This window comes from Xiphophorus maculatus, chromosome 19 (assembly GCF_002775205.1).
Source record: "Xiphophorus maculatus strain JP 163 A chromosome 19, X_maculatus-5.0-male, whole genome shotgun sequence".
Classification (NCBI taxonomy): Eukaryota; Metazoa; Chordata; class Actinopteri; order Cyprinodontiformes; family Poeciliidae; genus Xiphophorus; species Xiphophorus maculatus.
This window is the reverse complement of record NC_036461.1, coordinates 3917506-3943468: the sequence shown is the minus strand read 5'-3', so window position 1 is coordinate 3943468 and position 25963 is coordinate 3917506. Positions and strand designations below refer to the sequence as shown.

Genomic DNA, 25963 nt, shown 5'->3' with positions numbered 1-25963 from the left:
TTTGGATCACATTCTTCTACTTCAGTTTAGTTTTGATGTGCTTCCTCAGCCGTTAAATGGCAGGTTGTTCTTTTGTTTCCTGAATCTATTCATACCTTGACAGCATACTCAGTGTTGGTGGCTTTGTGGACGCAGCGCTTGCAGACGGAGAATGAGCCCATGCCGATGTCCTCCTTGAGGACGTACCCGTCGCTGAACAGGAGGTTTTTCCCGTGCAGCTGCTGCAGAGAGAGAGATGAAGCTTGAAGAGTAGCGGAGGAGTGACAGGCTGACAGAGCTGACAAGGGCGGAGGACGTTGATGGATCTGAGGAAGAGGTTTTTTTTTTTTTTGGCAGCTACTCCAGCTGCTGCTCTGAACCCACTGCCTGCTGTTAATTAGTGTTCATCAGGGATTAGCATCTTATTAAAAATGATCATTTATGCATCCAAGCACCAGGGTCTAAAATATTGGTTTTAAAATACTAAAACTACAGTAATTGTTAAACTAATATTTTGGAAACGTATACAATAGATTTGCAGCAGAGGAATAAAATAAATAAAAACATATAGTTAAAAGCATGCATAATTTTCCATTAACGTCACAATAATTCATTAATTACTCTATTGCACAAAATTGAAATAAAGTACAGTTGAATACAGAGGACTGGGACTAATTTCTATTCTAGTTTAGAATAGAAATACATAAAATTATTGTCCCACAGAGGGGAAATTTTGCAAGGGACTATATTTTAAGCTTTTTTTAAACACAGAATAAAGGAGAAGTTATGTTAATTCATTTGCCAACTTCTCTCCAGTAAGCTCATTTCAGAAAATCTACTTTATCCTAATACATTTATGCAACTATTTTTCAATTATTGCAGCAAAAATGTCAATTAAAGCAAATTAGAGTTTTAGAACAAAGAGATTGTAAAGTTTTTTTTATTATATTAATTTATTAATGCAGAAGTGATGCACAAAAATATAAATAGTTTCATGTAATTTTCCCCCCCTTAGTTAAGCACTCCTGGAAAAGACTAAATAAAAATTACTCCTCTTCTAAATGCTGGGAGCAATTTGGGATCATATGAATTTTTAAGGCTGATAACATCTAAGCAGCCATGTTTAGATTTGTTATTTTGCTTCATCACTGTTTTAGCTGCAGAAGTTGGGATTCAGTTCAGGTAAAATATACAGACGTTTATTTCTGTCATCTCTATCTGGGGCAGAACGGTTCTGCAGGCATGTTGGCATCTCTATGAAGGAATCTACTTTTAGACAAAATATTCACCTTAGCTTTTCACTCGTTCTTTCTCATGATTTCTCTCACAGTGTTACACAATGCTGAATAAAAACACGTGCTTTTACTGCTGACAGCTGACCTGGACCACTGGGTGTGGCGGCTGCGGCGGCTCTACTGAGCCTTCCTCCTCCAACAGAGTGGATGCAACAAAGCTGAAGCCTCTAAACAGCTGATGAGCTCCAGCACTGGGCGGCACACCAGGAGAGTCTGGAACATGATATGAGATCCATCAAATAAAACGTATGACTTTACTGGCTGTCGCATCACGCTATAACTAAATTCTGACCTTTGGGTGTGCGGGAAGTAAACTCTGAGTCAAAGTAGAAGGTGTCATCTGGGCAGGCGACAGCTGGCCTGAATGGAGGTTTTATTTCCCTTCGGAAGAGTTTCTGAGGAAAATTGATATTTTTTGTTACCTCTGATGATTCGAGAACCATTTTCAGAAATCTACGTGCAATTTAAATGTCCTCAGGAGCACAAACACACATTCCAGTCTATAGTGGAGAAGAAGCCGTGTCGCTTTATCTCCTCTGCACCGTCAGCGCCCGAGCCTAGAAGCACAACAGAACATTTTCGCAGCATCAAGCGACTGCAAATACAGATCTAAATAACCCTTTTCTCAAACTGTGTCAGAAATTCTGCCTTTGGTGAAAACCATGTTCTTGATCAACTAACCCAGTCTGTTGGCAGGGTTTCTCTTGAACAAAGCCCTGAGCAGAGACTGGGCTTCTGCACTTAGGAACTGAGGCATTCCTAGGCGTGCCCTGCAGGAGAGAAACATACGGAACAGCTTTAATTATTGCACCCTGTGGCGGACCGACAGTATGTGACAACAGGAACTAGTGCACAAATATTCCGGTCAACTGATTTTACTCACTTCAGGATAAGATTCATCGTTTCTTTGCGGTCCTTCCCTTGAAACGGCAGAGATCCTGTCAGCATCTCAAACTACCAGAAGAAACTTTCAGTCAGCATACATGAAGAAACATTTAGAAAAAAAAATACTTAAACAGGTTTTTAATAACCCCAAGAACATTCTTTTCTTTCAATCTCCTCACCATCAGTACCCCAAACGACCACCAGTCAGCGCTGTGGATGTGGCCCTGCCTGTTTACAACCTCAGGCGCCATGTATTCGACAGTACCACAGAACGAATAAGCCTTCTTCTCATGATCGATGGCCTCTTTGCACAAGCCGAAATCTGGAGTAAACACAAAACAATTTTTAAAACATTTACAGGCTGCAGAATATAACTGATTAACAGCTGCATCTCACTGAATTAGAATATTTTCAGAAAGTTTCAATAATTCAAGTCAAAAAGGGAAATGTATATACATTTCTGACAGTTTTAATTTAGATTAAAACGCATTTTTCAAAGCACATAAAAAAGGTTTAAAGATATATTGGCCTACTGAAAGACAGGTCCGTGTACCATATATCACTTCTTCAAAGCTGTAAATGGCAGCAGAACCCAGACTGACAATAAGATAAAGTGTAATAATTAACAATGGAAACTGCATGCTGATAAGTTTACCACTGCACTGTGACTGCTGAAGGTCACTGGGGTGTGCACTAATTAAATACTGAAAGGTGAAGGAGCAGACAGGAGACTCACCTGTGAGTTTGATATGTCCTTCCTCATCCAGAAGGATACTAAGAAAACACACAATATCCAGAATCAAAATGAGACATTCAAAAACTGAGAAGCAAACAACTCCAGGGGGAACAAGAAACACACAACAGCTTGACAAGAATTGGTTTGGAAAGTTATATACAGACAGCCCTTGATTTATCAAATATTAATAACGTAGAAAAATGCTTAGTGACATTTCTACCCTTGATCTGGGATTTCTGAGTTGAGTGGTGAGTGTAATAATACGCACAAATCCCATGCCAGGTCTCAGATCATGTATGTGGTTTTATGTCAATGTGGACCAATAATGTAGGAGAGAAAATCAACATGTCAAAATATTAGTTCACACACACATGCATAAATGTGCCAGATAACAGGGGATGTGTTCACTGAGGGACATTTTTAATCAATGATTCTTAGTTTCCTTCAAAGATCAGAGAAGTTGGCTGCATAAATATTCAATAGGCGGGGCAAAGTTAAGTCACAGAAAATATTAAAGTAGCACCATGCTTACTTATTAGACAGGACTGAGAATAATTTAGTCTCAAATAGGAATGCAAGCTCAACTGTACCTTTACCAACCCCATTACAGCAGAATAAACACAAGCATACTACAAATAAGAAAAAAAAAGCTATATAATGAATTTAAGTGTGATTAAAGTATAGGGCCTGATAAGAGAAAAGTGATCAGAAGTAGTATCGGTCATTTTCTACATCCTGGAGTGTTTGGACAACAGAACTTTGCAGCGGGGTAGAGTCTGTTATGTCTGAAAAGAGTTCTGTAATGTTTGAATGAATACGAGTCTTATTAGGATCTAACCATTTAAAAATAAACTAAAAAGAGATGGTTACATGCTTATATTCCACAGGATGCTATTAAGATATTGCACAACATTTGCATAACCACTATCTGTGAGAAGAGCTCCATCTCTGGTGCTATTCAGTGTTAATCTTCTGTTATGATGTAATCACTTAAAAATGTAAGAGAAATGTGTCTTATTATAATTTTTCATCCATCCATGTCACACATTCTGTGTGGGAGGTCCCTGAAACTGAATTAAAAGAGCTGTAGTATATAAACAATAATTGTTAGCCACCAAAAATTTGAACACTCAGTTGTTTGTAAATCATTAAGATTTTATTCAGATCTCTCCAAAAGTTACATAATTTCTCCAAGATCCCGAGGCATCAAATTACAAAGTTGAAAGGGATGAAAAATCTCAGAAAGTAATAAAAAGATTAGTCCTGTTTTGACAAAAATACCAAAACTTCAAAGCCCTTTGGTGCTGCATCAATGTTTAAATACTTCAATTTTCTAGAAAAGTCTGACTATTATAAAAGTAATTTACATTTTTAAATTACTGGACATTTTGTCTGCTGGTTTGATGCAGAGAGTTTCTGCTTTTTTGAGATGTTGCACTTACTTTTCAGGTTTGAGGTCTCTGTAAATGATGCCTAAGCTGTGAAGGTGGTCCAGTCCTAAAGCAAGTTCTGCTAGATAAAACTTCACATCCTCTTCTGTGAACATCACCTGGCGGGCATGAGACAGGAAGAATGTCACAAGAGAGAAACAGTAAAAGGAGATGCTCAAAACTTATCAGCTGGATTCGATAACTCATGATTGAATAAAATCCCCTGTAGAAATAATTCTCAAGTTTCTCTCACCTCTTTAGAGAGTCTGGTGAAAAGATCTCCGCCTCGGAGGAAATCCAAGATCAAATACAACTTCCCTTCGGTCTGGAATGCTACAAAAGAACCCATTTTGTGGAAGAAAAAGAAAAGTTACGACTGCAACTACGGTTCTATGAGTCCCAGATGACCACTGGAGGTAGTGCTTCAAGCAGTGATAATTATTACACATGTTAAGTGTTAATCACAACAAAGTCACCTGTGACCTTCCAGTGGCCCACGTGGCTCAACCGCCAGCAGGACCTTCAGGTATCCAGCAGGACCTTCAGGTATCCAGCAGGGGGTCCACAGGCACTGTCTACAGCAGGGGTGCCCAAAGTTGGTCCTCGAGTGCTGCCATCCTACACGTTTTAATTCTCTCCCTGGTGGTGACCTTTTCAGCATGTCAATGTTATGCTTAGGCCTTCTAATGAGCCATCATTTGATCCAGGTGCGATAAACCAGGGTGAGAACCAAAACCTGCAGGATGCCAGCCCTCAAGGACTGACTTTGGGCACTCCTGGTCTACAGTGTCAATTTGGCTATTTGAGGGTTAAATATTTATAAATACACCCAGATAGTGGTGAAGAGGTGGCAGAACTCTGAAAAATAGTGGATTTACACTCTGACATAATTTACAGGCCTGTACAGTAAGGTCACTGATTATTATGGCCATCAAAATCTGTGACCAGTGTGATCCTGGCTATTGGAGGGTTAAATATTGCTATAAGTGTGATAGACTGTAATGAAGAGGAGGAAGAAACATTAAAAATTGTGTTAAAAACTACCAAAGCACCTAGAATAATTTTCCAATCGTTTAACCATTTATTAAAAGGCTACAGTTGGTTTACATATTTTAATGACAGCACACAGGCATTCAGTTCGATGGTCAGTCAGTTTACAGAGTCAAATACGAAGTAATACGTTATATTTTCTCCGTCAGTGCGATGATGATAAAGGAGCCGTGAAGTTCACAATCCCAGCTGTATCAGTATTTACGCAGTTTACGTAAATACTCTTCTTCTCGCTGACCTTCAAGATGTACCTGCTCTCTATCGCCCTCTGCGGTCACAGAAAATGATGGGTCACAGATTTTGATGCAACACCTGTTGTCAGGCTGAAGCGGACAGCAACATAAATTCTCTAGCTAGCATCATACTGCCGAGAAGCGTGACCAGCCCACCAAAAAACTGCAGAAAAGTTGTTTTCTGGGTAAAGGGTAAGGTCGGCCCCTCCGATCAAATACGTTCAAGAAGCTACTAGCAACAAGCAGACAGGACAACAGTGGTAAACACAGAAGCTACCAGCTTCGCACAACCACACCTGCCCGCGAGAAGAACAAAAAAGGTTGAACGTGGGGTGTCGTATGGCTACATAGAGTCACGGGCAGGTCACAGGTGACTTTGTGATTAACATTCGACATGCGCAAGAATGATCATTCAGCGCTTGAAGCACCGCCTCTAGTGGTCAGTAATGAAATAGGAGTATATTTTTCAGACTAGAGGAAAATGATAATTTTATAACATCAAGGTTCAACAGTTACAGTGACTTTGGTTTGGCTCACCGTAGTGCAGCTTGACAACAAATGGGTGGTTGACATCTGCAAGGATGTCCCTCTCCATCTTGGTCCTCACACGGTCTCTAACTGAAAGGAAGGAAGGAGAGTTCAGTGCATTTATTCATAGTTTTAATACTTGATGCAGGAAATGGGATACATTGGAAGACTAATAATCAATAAACTCATTTGGAAGAAAAGACATTTAACTAATACCGTGTTCATCACAGTGTAAGCATTTAATACATACTGAAATTCAACACAATTAAAGTGCGAATCAGCTAGAGCTGTATTACGGTAAAGTTGCACAATATATCACAAAGGACTGTAGAGAGCAATGATTTCTGACTAATATATCCAAAGTGCTTCGGACTTGCATTTTTTTATTCTAATGTAATTTTGTCATGCCAATGTAATATTTAACCAATTGAACAGAGTCTCAAAGGACATTCCCCAAAATGCTAAAGATCACAGTGTGTCAGAAGCACAGATGACAGAAGAACAAAGAAAAAAAGCATTTATTGCAACTGATATCTTTATCACCACATTCAGTGATATTTCTTAATATCAAGCAGACTTATTCTATACAGCAATTTCATAGGAGATTCCTCTCAAAAATATAAACAGAAGAGAGGGTCCTTTGTGTTTCTGAATGGAAACTAAGAGTCATTTAGCTCCAATCTGCAACTTCACCACCAGATTTCACCGTTTGTTCACACGACTCTTTGCCTAACCAAATCCAAAACTTGTTGGATTCTTTGTGTGTAATTGACTGTTTTCTCAGATCTATTTTTTCTGGAAAACTACACTGCACATATTCCTATTTATTTATGATTAACATTATGAATTAGAAATGTGTTTTAAGGGTTATTATTATGAGAAAATTGTATCTAAAAAAAAAAAAAACAACAACACATTATTCTTGTTTTTAGCAAGCAATTATTTGGGGGAATTCCAAACTGACAAAACAGGAAACATTTAGTCTGATTTAATCTCAGAGTTCAAAAATATTTAGTTCCAAAGGGGTACAGTATTTATGCTTGTACCCTGAAATAAAATTTACTGAAATTTGTAAAATTCATGAAAACAAATTTTTCTTTTTAATTTTTTGGAGACTATGAGAACCATCTGCTTTGCCTGTTGTTTATACAACCGATGAGACCACACCACCTGCGAAAAACCCACAGAAAGCTTATGTGGGCGGGGCAGGGTGGTGGTGGTCTTTGCTCAGTCACTAGTATGTAGCTGGCTTTGACTAACAGGAAAAGTAGATAACCTCTTACAAGAAACTGTGGCAAAAACCCACAACAACAACAAAAATGACATTCCACTGAAACCCATGTGAAACCTTTTCCTGTAGCTTGGGAAAGTACAGCTCTGAATGATCAAACTCTAAAATAAGAAAAATTGCAAACGTCTGTACCTTTAAGAGTTGCCTTCTTTAGGACCTTCATGGCATACAGCTGGTTAGCATCTGGAGGGGTCACCTTTCGCACAAGAAACACCTAAAAACACCAAGATGTTAGATGTTACACCTAACATTTATAGCTAAGAAAGCGGGAAACAGGCATACAGAGGAAAAGTGAGTCATTACCTTGCCGAAGGATCCCTGTCCCAACACCTTAAGCAGCTCAAACTGAGAGGCGTCAGCTTTCTCCGAGCCCTCTTTGACCACATGGGTGATGTTGATCTCCTTGATGTCTCCATCTTCCTAAAAAGAGAAAAGCCCAAGAGTATAAAAATTCAGTCGGCAGCAGCATTTCAACCAAACTGTAGCTGTTTGCAATGTGCAGAAAAGTGTGAGGGACGAGTTGATGTTTCCACATAAGGTTGTCTCTTGGTTTAAGTAGAACTACATCAAAATAAAATTGTTCAGAAAGAGGAAGCGGCATTAAACAGAAAAACGTGCGCGTCAGTGTGACAGATTACACCCGGCAGCTTCTCATCACTCTGATGCCGTCTTTCTGGAAAGCATGGTGGCTGCGATGCTAAATGGAAGTACACAGCTGATTACAAAAAGGGAACAGTTGTGGTTCATAGTTTGTTTTTCTGACAAGCTGCTTAGCCTCGGCTTCAACCTCTCGATCAAAGACTTTTGGAGGCAGGTCTGACACAGGGCGGAGGGCCGCTGACTAAACACCAGCAGAAAGTTATCAAAGCATCAAAAGCAAAACAAGTTTTTGTCTTGTTTGTTTCTCAGTAAGCAAACCGTTTCACTGTTAGGTAAATCTACATCAGATCTACAATAAGGAAGTTTACCATCTAAAACTATTTACTTCAGCCATTCAATTTAAAATATCAAATTCATATTTAGATTCATTACAAAGAGTAAATGAACAACTTACAATACTGAAATGTTATGCTATGGACTTCACAAACTCACAGAAGATTTCACACAAGTAGAATAAGCCAGAGAAAGCACATTTTCAAGAAGTTGGTGTTTTTACAGTGTCCAAGCATAGTAATGGGAAGTGAAGTGAAAGGGGAAAAAAACGTGACAGCAAAAGAGACAAAATCAATAGAAAAGTCTGTAGCCTGGAGAGGACAGTGACACAAAGTCCATTCAAAAGTTTGAGAGAGATTCACAAGGAACAGAATCCCAGTTTTATCAAAGCCAAAGTTTCTGGACCAACAAGGTGTTTTATAGTATTTCATGATTCCATCAGCTGATGAGCGTTATGTGGAGGCTGATTTTGTTTTCCAGCAGGAAAATACATGCCACGCCCCACTGATGATGTAATTCATGCAAAAGGAGACAATCAATTACTGAGTGCATTAACAATATAGTACATGGTCAAAGTTTTTTTTTTTGTTTTGTTAAAGATAATATTTATATTTAAATTCATCTTTAAATATAAAGATAGACTTTACATTTTATTAATGTAAAGTTTAAATCTTCTAATACAATAGATTTTTCATTATCTGTCTACCAGAATCGCCAAAACTAACAAAAATAAACCTTTAAAATGCATCACTGTGTGTGTGTGTGTGTGTGTGTGTGTGTGTGTGTGTGTGTGTGTGTGTGTGTGTGTGTGTGTGTATAAGGAGTCTATAAAACAGATTAGAATTTTGAATTGCATTGCTAACATTTTCATGATATTGTGATTTATTAAATTCAACTGTAGACTTTCAACGCAAGATTAAAATAACAAGCTTTTCAGGTTAACCAATCAATTATCAAGCATGTATTTAAAGCGTTAAACATGAAAACATTCAACAGCTAGCGACCAGTGTAGCCTGGAAATGTATTTGACAACAGGAAACCAGAATGGGTTGAACACCTAGGCGTTTTACCTCGTTTCTGATCAGATACTGATAACAGCAAACACATATGCAACGATGCAATAACAATAAATCCAATTTCTCCAAATGTAAACTTTACGAAGAGGTCATGACTTTACCGTCCACTCGTTCCTGGGTTCAGGTGGGAGGTCAGTGGCAGCGCTGCCGCCTGCTGCAGCTGTGGATCTGCAGCTGTTGCAGTGAGCAGGGCTGCCGGTCAGGGACTTGTTCTTTCTGAACGGGTAAAGGAACAGCATGCGGCTCAGCTTGAACTTTCTCTTCTCCTTTTCCATCTCAGCATTTTCCAAGCTGTTGTGTAATCCTTCCCTCATCCATAACACAAAAAGCACTGCACTAACTCACACAGCTCATCTCAAACTGCTCATCAGAGGACAAGCACTCTTCAAACTCCTGTGTGTACTCATGTTAGAGGTTACACTGCAGGCTGCAGGTAAAAAAACAAAACAAAACAAAAAAAAAAGAACAGAGCAATCTCCCCGCCTTCAGCCTTTATCTATTTTCCTGTAGCAGGGGCTCCTGCTATGATGTTTAGATATGCTTCTTCTTCTTTTTCTCTCCCATCACATCTCCTGTTGTGCCTCTCTGTCTGATTAGCGTTGTGTCCTCACAACTGAAGTGAAAGGCAACTAAACAGAGCAGGAAGGAAGAAGCCTGCAGTTATTCTCACAGTCCTGCACTCAACTTGTGGAACGCAAACATCTGTGTCAGAGAGAGAGAGAGCGAAAAATGCACGAGGTGTAGATCTCACCATAAAGACAATGAAAGAGAGGCAAAAAAACGAGAAGTACAAATAATAAAAAAGTAAGCAAAATATCTGCAAATGAGATGTGCTGAATTTAATTTGAAGTGTTTATTGATGACTTCCTATTTAAAAGGTATATTTTTGATCTTTCCCATAATTCAACACAGCAGAAGTAGGAGGCGGCAGAGAGAGGGTGATGTGAGCTCAGTCTGCCTCCATTTCTGCACAGCCAGTCACTTAAAAACAGGTTTTATCAAACATAAAGTCTTCTTACACTCCCGCTCCTCCCTAACCTGCTTTTTTCATTGCTTCTAATATAGCTGCATCTCAGCTAATTAGAAATTTCATTTGTTTCATTAATTGAATTTAAAAAAAATGTAGCTCTTTATGTAGATTTATTACACAGACAGATTTAACCTTTTATTTCTATTTATGATGATTACAGAGGTGGGTAATAACCAATTACATTTACTGTTTCAATTGAGTAACATTTTGAAAGAAACATTTGGGAGTAGTTTTATAACACCATACTTTTTACTTTTACTTGAGTAAAATTATAATGAAGTATTGCTACTCTGACTTGAGTAACAAAAAGTCGGTATTCTACACACAGCGAAAAACTTTATAAAATGAAGATAAAATATGTTAATCAAAAATGCACCAGCCACAGACATAAGCCTACATAAAGCCTGGTGAAATGTTCTTTTTTGCTTTTAATTGTTGCAAAACGGAAGCAATTTACTTTTTCTACTTTTTCAGTTATACTGAAATCTACTGGTTAAATTTGAAGTACGGTGTGAACTAAGTTTTGATTAAGGTTTACTTATTTATTCATTAGAATTTTTTATTTCTGTTTAGGTTATATGTTTTTGTCACATAGCCAACATGAAAGAGTACTACTTTTTTCTTCAAATTCTTCTTTCAAGGCCAAAAGGCAAAAATCAACCATGTAAACCAAATAAATAACATTTATTTCAATGTTATTTATTGAAAATAAAGTGAAGTGAACATCATTTCAATATTTTAAATTCAAAAGATTATTTTGTTTTGTTGAATTACAAACAATAAAACCCAGCAGGTCCACCAGACCCACAAACATTGGCTGAGAAACCAAAATATGAACCATTTAACAAGATTTACACACACTTTACTATTCTGACGCCAGGGGTAGCATGTTGGAGCAGCAGCTTATCTACAGCTGTTAGGAAAGCTCAACAGGAAGGCCAGCTCTGTGCTGTGATCGCCCCTCGACCCAATGCAGGTGATGGATGACATCAGTGTTGGACAAAGTGTCCTACTCCACGCATGAAGCTATGAGCTCCTTCAGTAACGGACTGCTGCATCCTTAGAGAACAAAGGAGCGTTAAAGGAGACCCTTCCTCCCAGGAACCATCACTGTTCCCAAACTAAGTGTTTACATCCCTGCTGGTATTTGTGGTTTTTACTCATTTTAAATAAAATTTCTGCTGGTATTGCACATCTCTGGTCGCACAGTTTTAATTTTCATATATTGTAAACAGAAATCAGGGCCTGCTGATATATGTACTGTACAAGAGATGCTCTTAACTGATAAGGTATCATTTTGCATACATTACTGCGCTCATGTGGTGCAGTAATGTATGCATGTGATGTGGACGGGATCAACCTGTGGTTCTGTTGAGGTGTTTAAGAAGCCCAGGTTGCTTTGATAGCGGCCTGCATTGTTAAGTTTCTGCATTGTTGGTCTTGGCTCAGTCATGCACAGTGACACCATTATAGCAGCTACTGGTCGCTTCTCCTCATTGGATCTTAAGCATATGCATGGAGACAGAATTTTGAACAGTTTCTTTATCAATAACCTTCTCCACGCTATGTGACAATGTAAACCATAATATAACATTTCTATGCTAATAATTCTCTAATGATATAATTTTCGAAGAAACACATTTTCTGTGAGAAGTTTCATCAAAATGAACAGCAAAACACTGGAGATATATCAATCTATGGTGTAATAATTTCATAGAATAAACCTCAAACTTAATCACTCAATGAACTTTTTAATAAGTTAACTTTTCTTGAATTTCCATTTCTATTCTTTTCATTTTCAATGCATATGTGCTTTTTTTAACCTCTTTTAACCAGTAAACATATGATCAAATGTTTTGACTTTCCAGTTTCTACAGAGCTTTTAGGAAAAATGTTTAAAGAGGCGACATTTCTTATATTTCTTTTTGTAAACCGTTCCTGACATTTGGCCCATTTTTTCCCCACAGACTTTAGGTACCAACATTATAGGACCAAAGACTTTAACTGCCTGAGTTTTCTAATGAATGCAGCGTTGAAATATGTAGGTAGACTGCCCCAAATAGCAGTAGAGACTAATATATACCCGTGTTTCAGTCTGAGTGCATGTATGACCATCCAGCTAAAGAACATGACGAATCATGAACATGAATCATGAAGGCTTTAAGAAGAAGCTTAGTAGCAATATGTCTCTTTGTGGACTTGAACAACAAACGGGACTTAAATCAAAAGAGAAAACTTAGTTTCACTTAGAGCTTCTTTTTTGCCATAACTCAATGTGAGGTGCAAAAGAAAGAAAATTACAACACATTCAATCTCTGAGGGTCTCTGAAAAATGATGATTGCTGGAAGGATATCCAATTTAGATTGTGAATAGCAAAAGCCTGTGAACTGAATAAAGTTGAAGTCAGACACAGATAATGCAGAGAATGACTCAACATTTCTCTGACTGGTCAGTTCCAGAGTTAGGCTCTCTGCAATGCAGTGTATGCAGTAAAAACTTCAAATATGTTTTTATTATTTCTGATTAGTGGATTAAGCTTCCTGAGGGCAGAGGAATAAACGAGGCGTCTAAAGTGGATGAAAAGCTGCAGAAAGGTTGCAGTGAGGTAAGAGCTGTGTCCGGACATTAGTGAGAGCTTACCTGATCTCTAATATTGGCAAACTCCCTCTCTATCCAGGTGATTCGAGACTCGTTCTATAGAAAGTGATTTAACGCAGCGGTTAGCAGCAGTTACAGGAAGCATCACAACAGAGACTTCCTCCTCATTTACAGACACACTAATAACAAATGACAGAATTCTGCACAAACAGTCACACTGGGGTGGAAGGAGGTGATGGAGGGCACAAGGGCTGTAAGATCAGCAACAGGAAACTTCTCTTCCCTCCCTGTTCTCACTTCCTCTTTCTTGAACCAATCTCACTTCCTTCCTGCTTGATACCTTCAACACGCTAGAGCTCAGTTTCCCAGTATACGGGCAGAGATCAGCCAACATGTTGGACCGGCCACATGTTAACAGCTAGATCGTGACGGGTCTAAAAACAGGTTCCCGTGTGGTTTTATGAACTTTAATCTTACAATGTGGACCGCAGAGTTGGTGCGTTTCCGAATTATCAGAAACTTCTGAACTACACTGAAAGGAGAGAAGTCTCTCTTTTTTCTAATTAAAGAGACAGAATATCATCTCATTCACAGCTGAGGAGATGGAAACCCTCACAAGCAACCACAGACAGACTCCCCACCTCCTCTCCTCCTAAAAATATCACACCTCACACACAGCTGCCTGAAGCTTTGGGCACCCACATGCTCACACACACACACTGCTCATCAGATGAAGGTTATTATCAAGTCCACTCGGAAAGAAAAAAAGTGACCACTTGCCTCTTGGGTGTGAGGTTTGGTGCGAAATATGAACCTCCACATGTCTGGGTTCTGTTATGTCCATGTCACAGATGCTGTCAGTAGTGACAGTAACGCTCCACTATCTTACACATACACAGCCTTTGTGTCAGTTAGCTAACCCCTTCTGTATGCAATACCAGATAAAATCGTCACGCACACTAAAATGGGAAGTCATAAAAGCGGGTAAGAGCAGCAGACTGATTTGTTGGGGCCAGTGAGGGAGGAACAGAAATAACTATTTTCTTTTTTTTTTCTAATTTTTTTTTTAGGACTAATGAAGCATAGACAAAAAGCGACACAAAGCAAATTTCTCAGAAATGCATTTTAAAAAACACAAGTTCACAGAAGTGATGAAAAAGAAGAACGTTATCTAGGTCAGACTAATTCTACGGAAAGTGATCATTCAGTTTGAGTTTCCTTCCTTGTCCTCTCCATTTCATCTTGACTAACAGATCAAATGAAGTTATTTGGTACTAAGGCAATAGAATAATCAGATGGAGCTCTTTTGCCCCCCTCATCATTTGCCACAGTTACTCGTGGAGTCCCACAAGATTGGTGCTTAGACCATTTACAGTAGTTTTACTTTGCAAATACTCAATTTTTTACCCCTTTAGGAAATTCAGTTCAAAAGGTTAATTCATATGCTGTTACCTCAAGACTACATTACCGCAATTAGTCATCATCCAGATGTACTAAAAGCTCATTGAGTAATCTTCAACTCATCCAAAATGCTGCAAATAAATTCAAGATGTCATATTTCTCTAATGTTTTCTAATGTTGGAATACACTGAACTTTACTGGTTCCCAATATATTTAAGATTGAACTCATCATGCGTCCTCCATCTTCCACGGAGCTCGTAGAATGCAGGGCTACTTGTGGTTCTTCAAGTTTCAAAATGGGTTTAGCAGCAGAGCCCTTTGCTTTCAGGTCCCTTTATGGTGTTACCAACACCCTGCTTCAAATGCAGAGTTAAGACACGCTTTCAATGTTTAAAGTTGGCATAAAATATTTTCTTTACTAAAGCTTGAGAGTAAAATTGCAATTTAAATCCTAGTCTAAATCCGATTTCAAGTCTAACCCTATAAGTCACTTTATGTTTAAAATGTTTTGTTTTGTTTGTTAGTTTGTTTCCATTGTAATCTTTTTGTACTTTTTCAGTTTTAATATTTGACTTCTTGGCAAAATATTTGAATCAGATTTCAATTTTAAGCTAAACTTCTACAGGAAATTTTGATTCTTTGTTAACTTTTACTTGTGTAATATTCAATCTAAATGCTTGTAAGAAAGGGACAGAGATAAATATTGATTAATCAATTTTAGTAATCAGCCAGTCGACTGACAGAAGGTGGATGTACTAAATGGAAATGCGAGTGACAGACGTGGTGCAATGCTCTCTGTGCAACACAAGGGGCCAGTGCAGGTTTACAGCCAATCCAGAGGACAGTGCACCAAACCAGGATCTGAGGTTTAGCCAAGCAGGGCCACGCTTACATTGCAAACCCATGCCTCATCCCAATCCCAGAATTGCCTTTGACATCAGCAAACAGAAAGTGGGATACAAAGTATGACAGATTGGAAGTATGTGGGTGATTATGCAAGCCAAAGTGCCAAACCAATGACCCGTTACAATGGAAAAGGTCAGACAGGAATATGGCCATCAGCAACATCTTCAAAAAAATTCTACAAAGTGATTAAACTAGCTCATTTTGATTGTAAAGTGCAGAAAAGGAAGTCAGACAAATACAAAAATAGGTCTGAGAGCAGCTCTGTCTGAAAATCACAAGACAATGATGGAATATGCGCCTCTCCAAGAAGCTGCTCCTCCTTCCTGGAAAAAACAGGAGCACCTGCAGCCTTTCAAATACATGACAGCTCTGACTGCTCCCACAGAGACAAGCATGCTGGGAAAAAAGATGGCGTGAAGGGAGAGTGTCTGCAGAACAGGACACAGAAGTTTAGACATCCAACCCAGACAGCCATGGTTCAGTCTCATTGCTGTGAAAACAAATCTCTCTCACCACTCTTCGTAAAAGGAAACACACACACATAAGCATAACACAGAGAGAAGGTGGTTAAAATGCTGAGAGTAAAACTGAGACAACTGAACATACTGCAGGCACTATGAACTATTCCAAGATCATATTTTCCTTTTTATATTCATGCAATTGGTCTTTTGAAGCTGCAATTGATATTTTTTAAAATCAATGTTTTTGTGATCTTACAGAAAAAAACCCAAAATCATCAAAACAAAATATAGCAGCCATTAGAAGAGTTATTTAATGCTGATTAAATTACCCATAAACCATCTTGTCATTTAAGTTTTCTAACATTGTGTTGAGAAAAAAATGTGACACTTTATTTAGCATCTTTATATCATGACAAAATGAAATGATTTCAGCCTCCTTGAGTTTTTTTCCCCATTCAGTTGTGTCCATCAGCGCCGCTCATTCAGGAAAAATTACAGCTGCCAGTCTACTTTGAAGGTAACCAGTCTTAGAGTGTTACTGGAAATGGAGCCAAGATACAAAATTCTCAGCAGTGCTGAACTACAATTATTGTTAACTTTTATCAGTGATGCTGGTGTTAATTTGAAGTAACATTGAGTGTTTAAAAAGCACTAAGTAGCAAAATAAAACTCTTGAAGGTTATTTTATATTCATCCATTTAGGAAGAGCAGCAGCTCTACTCTGAGCTTCTCACCCTGAGAGCACAGACGCACTGCAGTTTTTGAGGTCCAACAGAGATGAAGAAAATGCATTTCGCTTTTCACTGCTCACTCAAATTTAAATATTGTTTTAAGAGAATTTATACGGTTTCTCTACCGCAGTTTATACTTTCCTTGCTTTGTCGCTTAGGATGATATTGCAATAGATTATAGTGTGTTTAGCCAAAAACTAGTGAATTGCACAGAGTCATAATAAATGAGTGTATAACAAAAACATAAGTTAGAACCTTTGTGTTAATTGTAACAGATATCATCTACAGTTGGAAAAATTAACAACAATCTCTAACCAAATGTTTACACTCTTCTAATCTGGAACAAATCTTCAGAGCCAAAACTATCCAGTAATCCACATTTTCAGCTGAAGAATGAGAATATTTTATACTTTCTTCGACTGAATTATCAGATGTCCTGCAACCACTTATGTTTTCTGTATTGCGTTTGCAGAAATTAACTGCAGTTTAAAGTAGGTACTCACTTGCACATTAAGTTGTTTTTATTAGGAGCTCTGTGTGCTGCTTGGTACAGTCATAATGTCGATGAATATAAAAAAAAACCACTCACAGCAAAAGCACTGTTAAAGTGAACACCACTTCACTGTTACTTTCAAATAATGCATGAGGACATGCAAATAGCCTGTCAGTGAATTCCAGTGACCCTTTTACAACTTACTTTCCTATTATAAACCTGTTCTTATGTCACTTCCTAAAACTCCACAGAAATCCTCCAGGGTTTCCAATTGCATGGTTAATCAGGGAGTCTCTGGAACGGTTTCGTCTAAAGAATCATTAAACTTCACAGTCCACCAATTACCACACTACCTTCATATAAAGGGTTAACCTACACTTTAAATATTTGCATTCACTAATACTCTGAAGTAATTGTGACTATGAGGTTCCCTGAAAAAAATATTCTGTATTTAATAAGAAACTACAAGTCCACAGCATGCCTAACCAAACATAATTACATAGGAATTTCTGGAGCTCTGAAACATGTTTGTGTTTTTGTTCCTTTGTGTCAAAGTAGGAAAGTCCAGACATGCCCACATAGAAGTTCCCAAATCTGTCAGGTGGGAGACAAGAATGTCTCCCGTTTCATCCTGTTTTCTTTACACAGGTGGTTGAAGAGAGTGACCAGAAACAGCTTCATAGGACACGGTTATTTATATACAGGAGCATCTTAATGAAATTGAATATCATCAGAAAATGTATTTATTTCAGTAGCTCAAGTAAAAATAATAAAACTCAATTGATTACACATATTAATTTATGCAAATAGTTTTCAAACAACTGAAATCAGTCAAACATTTAGATAATATCCTGATTTACGGAGGTGCACAACTTAATGCTTTTTTATTGGTATTTGCTAACAACCAACTTTCCTTTCGTTTTGCAGAAATGTTTCACAATTTGCGATTCCTCACTTTTTTTCCTCTCCCCTGCTTTAGTTCTCTTGCTCTTGTTTCACCCCCAGGCAGCACCTGTTCTCTCAGCGCAGACTGACCAGGCCGACACACAAACACAAAGGTGTTTCAGGGGGGAAGCTGGCAGGACTGTTGAGCCAGATGGGTTTTCACCTGGTCCCCATGTAATCCTCAAACATGTCAAGCTTCAATACTTTAATTCCAGTTCCAAGCAACTCGCAGAATAAAATATATACATGGAGAAAACCAAAGTCCTGTTTCAGGATGACAGATTACCTAAAGGCTCGCAAAGAGCACAGGGGCCTAATCCGCAGCTCTTAACCTGATTATCCCCGTCTTTACCAGAGTGCCTGCTGTTCTCTAACAGAAAGACAGAAGACAAGAGTGCTGCTGTTATTACAGCCTTCAGGAAACTTACAAAACTTAGCAAATCAAAATGAATGTTTAAAAAATCCCAAATCTGGATGATATTTTTTATATAATGGACTGCATATCATGAATGCCATTGCATGTGCCCATTCTTTAGCGGACGGTGGCATCTGCCACGTCTTTTCCCACAGGAAAACACAAAAATAAACCCATATAAGCAACTAGAATAGAAATGAACCCCGAAAAGTGGTGCAGCTGAATGACAGTCGCTGTCTCATCAGTCATAACTAATCACATGAACAAGAGGAAGGTAGATGGTACAGGAAGTGTCCCAGAGGTGGCGCGGGATTAGCAGGGAAGCTACAGGAAATCCTGTGTTGGCATCTGCATTATTAATAGACGCAGAAAGGATGGCAGTAAGATGACAGGCAGCTCAGCCAGCTGACAAGGGTCCTAATGGCCTTGGAATGAAATAAAACAAACAGAAATGACAGGAAGAAGCATAAAACACCAGACATAAAGAGAGCATGGTGCTGCTAATACAAACAATGAGGTCAGCAGGTGTTAAAGCAAAGCTGGCCGATTGCAGAAGTAACTCATAGTTCTCTAGCTTGTTGCATGCAGAGAAACACCTGCAGGTACACTGTGGGCACAATTATTATGAACCTTTTTATATTGATTAATTTATTCTGAAATGACTACAATGCTCTAAATTTAATCCAAAATGTTTATAAACATCAAACCTGAATATTTAAAGAAGTAAAAGTGACTCGATGACGTGAATATTCTCTCAGGACACACAGCTAACAGTGTATGAAAAACACAATTTTCCGATCAGATTTTCATGTGTTTAAGTAAAAATATTCTACATTTACAATAAACTTTTCTAAACTTTCAAGCATTTCATTTTTAGCCCTTAAATACATTTTGTCATTTACTTTGAGTCTCTAGGAGTGCAGAAAGTTCAGTTCAGTCTCTCATTGTGCCATGTAAATATCTACACACTGTTTGGGAAATATTTTTCAATCTGCTCAGTTTTCTTCATTTTCCATTATGACTTTTGAACCATTATGTCACAGTATTTGTTGCAGAACTACATTGTGCTGCATGTTTTGAAAAGTGTCTTTACATAAACAGTTTGGCATTGTTTTTGCCATCCATGTCTTGGTGAACATGATATCCAAGTTCATTCAGAGACATTTCTGCACTGCTGGATAATACAATCTGTGCAATGAAACTACCAAAATGGCCGCCCTCGAGGAGGGGCGGGGTGAAATGCCTCAGTTGCATTTAAAGAGACAGCACCAAAACAAGCTGCTCTCAGATGAACTTCAGAACAGGGGTAAAAGAAGAAAACAAAAACAAAGTATTCAGACCAAAGTATTGTAGTTCTACCTAATTTGAACTACAATTGAATGATTTAAATGTGAAGAGGAAGGATCAAAAAGTATGATATCTTCAGTTTAAAGCTTAGTATGACATGAACAAAGTTCAACTGATGACACTTTAAGGGAATGCAGTATGGCTTTCCTCAGGAGACAGATTTATTTTGGAATATGAAGTGTCTTGAATAAAATCCTATACTTCCTGTACTTCAAATGGCGATGCAGTCATGGCAACAGGGGCCAAAGGTTTCATACCCTTGGGTGCGACACTCAAAACTGCTGAGAAACAAAAATAGAGCAAACGGGGATAGGGAGCAACACAGCAACAGGAACCTAAACTGACGACAATCTATAAACAGAGAAATACAAATAAAAAAACAAAAAGTAAGACGTGAAAGAGTAAAACATCATCATGATCCGCATTACTGAGATCTATGAATGATGAGCTGAAATGGTTAGAAAGTTTCCTTCAATCAAACTTAAGAGGGAAAACCGTGACGCTATGGCAACTGCACTCTCTCTCTGTCTCCCGTCTGCCAGCTTCCTCTTTACAAGGCAGGAGGTGACACACGAGACAAGGCCGTACACACATAGAGGGAACCTTTTTCACTTGCTGCTTCCAGGTAACATGCGCCAGCCTCCGTTTTCACAAATAGAGTGCTCATGTATCACCTCACTCTTCTTCAGTGTGGAGTAAAATGCCATACCTTCTTCACATCATGCAACAGAACAGAGCTTTCCATATTTATACAGAAGCTAATATATTTTGATGGCCTTTATTAGGCTGGTGGGAGGTGAAAATATAAGAGACCCTTCTGATTACACACACTTATCTATAACACAAAACACACAGACAGGCCGGGTGATTAATCATAACAAAGAGGACCCGAGCGTCTGCACATTTCTAACCAGACGGATCTATGAATGAAAGGCCGTCGTAAAGTTGATCCATAAGGATCAATAAGAATCCTGACAGTGGGAGTCTGCCTGTAAGAGTTACTGTAAATCTCTTTGATCCAGGAAGCGCGAGTCAGAATGAGGGCTTAGAGACGCCGACAGTAACCATGACGACCAGGCCAATAGCAACTATGAATGGACAGAAGGAGGAGATTAAGAGGATAGATGGGAGGATATATCTCACAACTGAGGGGCATCTGGGTCGAGTCGCGTAGTTTTTAATCCAATACAGAAGAAAAAAAAAAAATAGAAGCAGGTTTAAATCAATGCAGACATTATTCTGTTACATATATCACTCAGAGGTTGAGAATTTATATTAATTTAGATTTAACTTGTCAGATGTGCGTGACTTTTGTATATGCATGTATTTATCTCTGTATGTTACATCAATACAGTAAAATATAATACAAGTGTATGTTTGTTTGTAATTTTATTTATTTAGTAAAACTCATTTTGTAGATTCTGAAGTCACATTCAAATAATTTTAGAAATAGTCATAAAAAAAATTATAATACGGAAATCTTACCCTACTGAAAACTTATGTATATACACTCAGTATTTGTTTGTTCACCTTTTCCTTCCACTCAACATTCCATTACTGGTGCTTGGATACAACACTGAACATTTTGTGGGTTCCCTCCTTATTTCTTCCCTAATCAGATAAACCAGAGTAAGGTCAGAGCATCAAAAACATTTGTACCTGTGACATTCAAGAGAACATAGCAAACTATGTGAATTGTGACATTTCCTTTGTGTGTCGAGGCTTGTGTGATTGGTGGGAGTCGTAAATAACGTATTTCAACAACATATGCTTGAAATGAAATGGAAACAGGAGCAGAGCAAAAGGCCACAAAAGCTAAGCCAGCAGCACCTTCAATCAGACTCTACTGCCACATCTGTTAAAAGTGAAATATTTTTCCATCACCTCTTAATGGGTCTTTAAGGAAGCAGCTGAATAATTTGTTTGCAATCATTTAATGCTGCTAAAAAATAAATTACAACCATGAAACCTTTCAATAATCAAAGAAATCATAAGTGGTCTTTTCATTATGTTCAAAGGGAAGATAAAATAATAAAAATGGATGTGATAGTTGAACTTCTAAAATCAGGAAACTAGTACCATGTATGGGAGACAAAATGTTATCTGGATCCACAGCGAGCGAGACAAAAAAAATACATGAAATTAATGGTAATATACTGAATAGAAATAGTTTCAGCAACAAAGGACAAGAATATCAACAGCACTTTTTCTACAAACGTCATCAATGCGGGGAGCGTGGATGAGCTCTGAGGAAGTAAACAAGTGAAGGACGGAGTTCTTCTCATCTTTCTGCCAGGAAAAGGATTATGAAACAACTGCAATCTGCAGTTTACACCTGACTGAACAGCAGGAAAAGTTCATGCCACACTAGGGCAAGTAGTTTGAGTGGGAGTTATCAACCAGACAATCAACTTCAGAGATTTTTAGACATGGAGTGTAGCTGGGAGGAAAGTTTCTTTTATACTGGCTCTTACTTTCTTCTTGTTAATAAAAATATTTACTGATGCCTGAAAATAACGGTAAATCAATGACTGCTTTCCCCAAACCATTCTTGCTTCAGCTGCAACTTTTCTTTTCTTTGTGCCCAAGCCAAATGAAAGAGAGAAAGTTCAACTACGGTCAGCTTGTATATTTGTATTTTTATTCCCTTACATGAGTAGCAAAAGCTTAAGTACACTTATTGAGGCCAAATAACATGCTGTGAAGAAACTAACAGCAGTCACAGTGTTTGATTATTATGACAAAATATGTCCTGTGATTCATGTTTTGAAATCTACATTATTGTAGTTAAGTCCTCATAATAAACAGACTGTTTATGTTAAAAATGAGAATTAAACAATCACTACATAGATTGCTGATATGAAACGGCTATTCTGATGTTGAGCAAAATGTGTTGACATAAACCTGTACACATCAGAATAACAATGCTTAATGAGGAGCAGAAAAAAAGAACAATTTTCAGACTGCTGTCAGACTTTTAGTGTTTCAAATTACAGCTTTTATCATTTTCAACTGTGACAAATTTCAGGCTGACAAGAGAGTACTTTTAAATTCCTTCATTGGGTGCCAGTTTATTAGGTCCCCCAAGTGTACTGCTTATGGACTTTTGACTTCTACCTCCTCACTGGAAGAAATTACATAATTGTTGACATTATGAATTTACATTTGAGCTGCTATTCCTACTTTTGTCTCTTCTTGGATGGACATTGGCTTATTAGCCAAGACAGACTTCCATGTTTTAAACATGATCACTCTGACAACTTTCCGCAGTGTTCTCTGCTACTCCATACTCATTTTCTTTTCTTTTTTCTTAATATTTTGTCAGTTTTGGTCATTGGAAAAATAACAGAACAAGACTGAAGAAGACTAAAAAGGAGAAGTTTTAAAAATAATTATTCCAATTCTTGAGGTGACTATTTATTCAACTGTTTCATCACAATTTAAAATGAAGCACAAACTTCTCAAATCCTTAGTCTTACTTTTACAGTTTCTTGCACAATTGTAATCTTCTGAAATTATCCAAAAAGCATCAGATTGAGAGACAAAATGTCAGTTTTAACAGCATCCTGTAGAAACTGCGCACCAGATCAGATTTCTGGATCATTGGCAAGTAAAGGGAGCAGTTATACTGTGCACAAAAAGATCTGAAGATTTAGAGCTCCCTTTTATCAAAGAGGCAGGCTGGGTAATTGGACTATAAATCATATTTCCCAGGCCCTGTGTGTGTATGTAAGAGTGTGTATCCATCAGCAATCTAAAACTCCTAAACTGCCACTGCCATTAAAGCTGGGTTTACTGAGGACAAGCTTAAAACACAGATACTTTGTATAGAAATATGAATTCTGGTTTACTTTCATTGAGCTCTGCAGTACATAAAAAAAAAAAAAAACATGCAACACACGCGTCCCTCCTGGGTTTGCAGGGGCAACTGTAACTGGGCTGTTGGCACTGCAAAGAAGAGAGCCATTTTAATTTGTACTAAACCCCTCTGGAGAGTCTCAATTAACCTGCCGCATAAACACAACTCTGACTCAGCCGATAAGACGTGATTCACGGTGCGTAGCTGCAGGTGTGTGAGCCGCCGTAATAGATTTCTCCCGTTGCTCTTGAAAGATTACGTTGAGAGCTTTTATGTGTGTAAGTCCAACGTCCGACTTGCGTAATGAATCCGATTATCTATTGAGAACTTTTGTTAACTGGACTCAAGTTCACACATAATTGATTACCTTCAAATATTCACAAGAAGCTACTGATTCTCTCAACACCGTTCAGTCAGACATCTTTTTCTGCGAGACTATAAAAGACCTTGTTGAAAATAAGATAGAAGAATCAAACAAAAAGAGATCTTTTGGAGGTGGCCTTGCTTGAGTGAATAACTTTTTTTTATAAAAGTGAGCAAAGTTTGGCTCAGAAACTTGGTAATAACATCAGCAATCGTCAAGGACACCTGCTCAACAAAGTGTTTAACACCTCATGCTTATCTGGACTGTAAGACATAATGATGAATAAGGCTTTAGGAGAGTGCTGATGAAAGATAGGGTGTGAGGCAGAAAGAGGGCATCTTCAAGCCTCAGTGGCTTTTATCATTAGGTTTTGTGTCTGTGTATGTTCATGTGTGCATCATCAGGTTCCCTGGCTGTTATCATCCAGCAAGCTCCTCCAAGTCCCCTTATAAAGCAGTAACTGGGAGGTCTGGTTGTTAATTGTCTGCCTGCTGGAGTAATAATCGAATGAGTCAGACCATGCAGTATTTGAAACTGACGCATTCAATCCCATTACTGCGCGTAATGTAAGAAGATTGAGCGACAAACAGGGAGAGATTAACGCCAAAACAGATCGAGAACAGAGAAAAGAGACTGAGCAAACGTGCAAAGTCATAAAAACACTGCTCAAAATCTCAGTCAAAAACCTATGAATAAGCGATAAAAACTAAGGAAAATAAACAATAGATAAGAAAAAGGCTTCTCCAACTAGATCAAGAGCTTAGCACATAAACATACAGTGAATGTAAAAGTATTTATACCCTCTGATTCCATCACATCATTATAACCATACAAACTTCAGTGTTATTACTCGACTTTTTGCAATAAACCAACATAACTTACACCCTAATTGTAGAGTAGAAGAACAATTACATGATTTTTTATATTTATTACAAATATAATCTAAAAGGAGGATGATTGCTTACAGAGCAGGCAACTTCCAAAAAGCTCCAGACCGTCTAACAAACGTTAGCAACTGGGTAAAATTTAAAACATTAGAGTCCAGCGACCAAACATTTCTGAATAGCTGAAGGACCAGACCTTCTGTACGAAGCAAAGCGCAGAACAAGTGTCTGGATTTTACCAGGATAACCAAAACATGGTCGTCTACTTAAACTGACAGGCCTGTTGTGGTTCTAGAGGAGCTCCAGAGTTGATTATGCATAATTTTTCTACTTTAAATTTATACACTACTTTGTGTTGGTCTATCAATGAAACAGATTTGAGTTTGTAACACGATAAAACTGTAGCTTGATAACAGGAAGATAAACTCTGCCATCTATCATCATGTGTTTCACAGGGACAGAAATAAATAATAAATGAGACTTTTTTGGGCCACATGCTGACAAAAACAATGATGGGTAATCTCAATGTATCACTGACATTATTATAAATCTGAGGTTGAAAACCAGAATCAGCAGCCACACATCATATTTCAAGCTGTGTTGTCATTTGGGGAGCTTTCAAACAGTTAAATGTCATCCGCTGCAGCAACGTTTCAGAAAGTGTAGTGCACTTTCTGAAACGTTGTGTTCCAGATAAACATTGGCACCAGATAATGAACATCACTCTGCAGTGTGCAAAAACAAAAAGGTTTGAGGTCATTATTTTCTCCCTTTGACATTTTAAGTCTTTATCAGATTTGCTACAATTACAAGGAAAAACTCATGCACAGTACATCTGCTGCTCCAAGTTGTGCAAATCAACATTTTTAACCATTTTTAGCTCAGTTAAGCAAAACAAAATACTAAAAAGAATAGAATATATTTGCAAGCTGCTTTAAATAAGTATATGACCAACTAATTTCTCATTCCATATTCCAGCTTCCCTCTGCTTCTCTTTACATCATAAAAAGTCAGTTGTTTTGAACCAACCAGTCTTGCTTTTCATCCAAACCGCATCCTGAAGCTCATCAGCGCACAGCTTCAGCGTCACGC

General features: G+C 38.1%; 1 protein-coding gene across 3 annotated transcripts in view; it reads right to left on the bottom strand.

Annotated features, from left to right (window-relative positions):
• The window catches only part of LOC102235687 (ribosomal protein S6 kinase alpha-1), a 50186-nt gene that overhangs the window by 4123 nt on the left and 20100 nt on the right, over nt 1-25963 (bottom strand). Inside the window, exons 1-15 of one of the 3 annotated variants that reach the window (XM_023352776.1) lie at nt 13846-13985; nt 13108-13161; nt 7731-7847; nt 7560-7641; nt 6146-6226; nt 4579-4658; nt 4338-4444; nt 2896-2933; nt 2339-2481; nt 2158-2228; nt 1956-2044; nt 1767-1831; nt 1567-1669; nt 1360-1487; nt 96-221 (exon numbers count right to left, since the gene is read on the bottom strand). In XM_023352776.1, the coding sequence (XP_023208544.1) occupies nt 96-221; nt 1360-1487; nt 1567-1669; nt 1767-1831; nt 1956-2044; nt 2158-2228; nt 2339-2481; nt 2896-2933; nt 4338-4444; nt 4579-4658; nt 6146-6226; nt 7560-7641; nt 7731-7847; nt 13108-13161; nt 13846-13887 (1326 nt within the window). In that variant the 5' untranslated portion in view covers nt 13888-13985. Of the gene's footprint in view, nt 1-95; nt 222-1359; nt 1488-1566; nt 1670-1766; nt 1832-1955; nt 2045-2157; nt 2229-2338; nt 2482-2895; nt 2934-4337; nt 4445-4578; nt 4659-6145; nt 6227-7559; nt 7642-7730; nt 7848-9537; nt 10073-13107; nt 13162-13845; nt 13986-25963 lie in introns of those variants that run through there. The other 2 variants (XM_014473997.2, XM_023352775.1) reach the window with 2 other exon arrangements.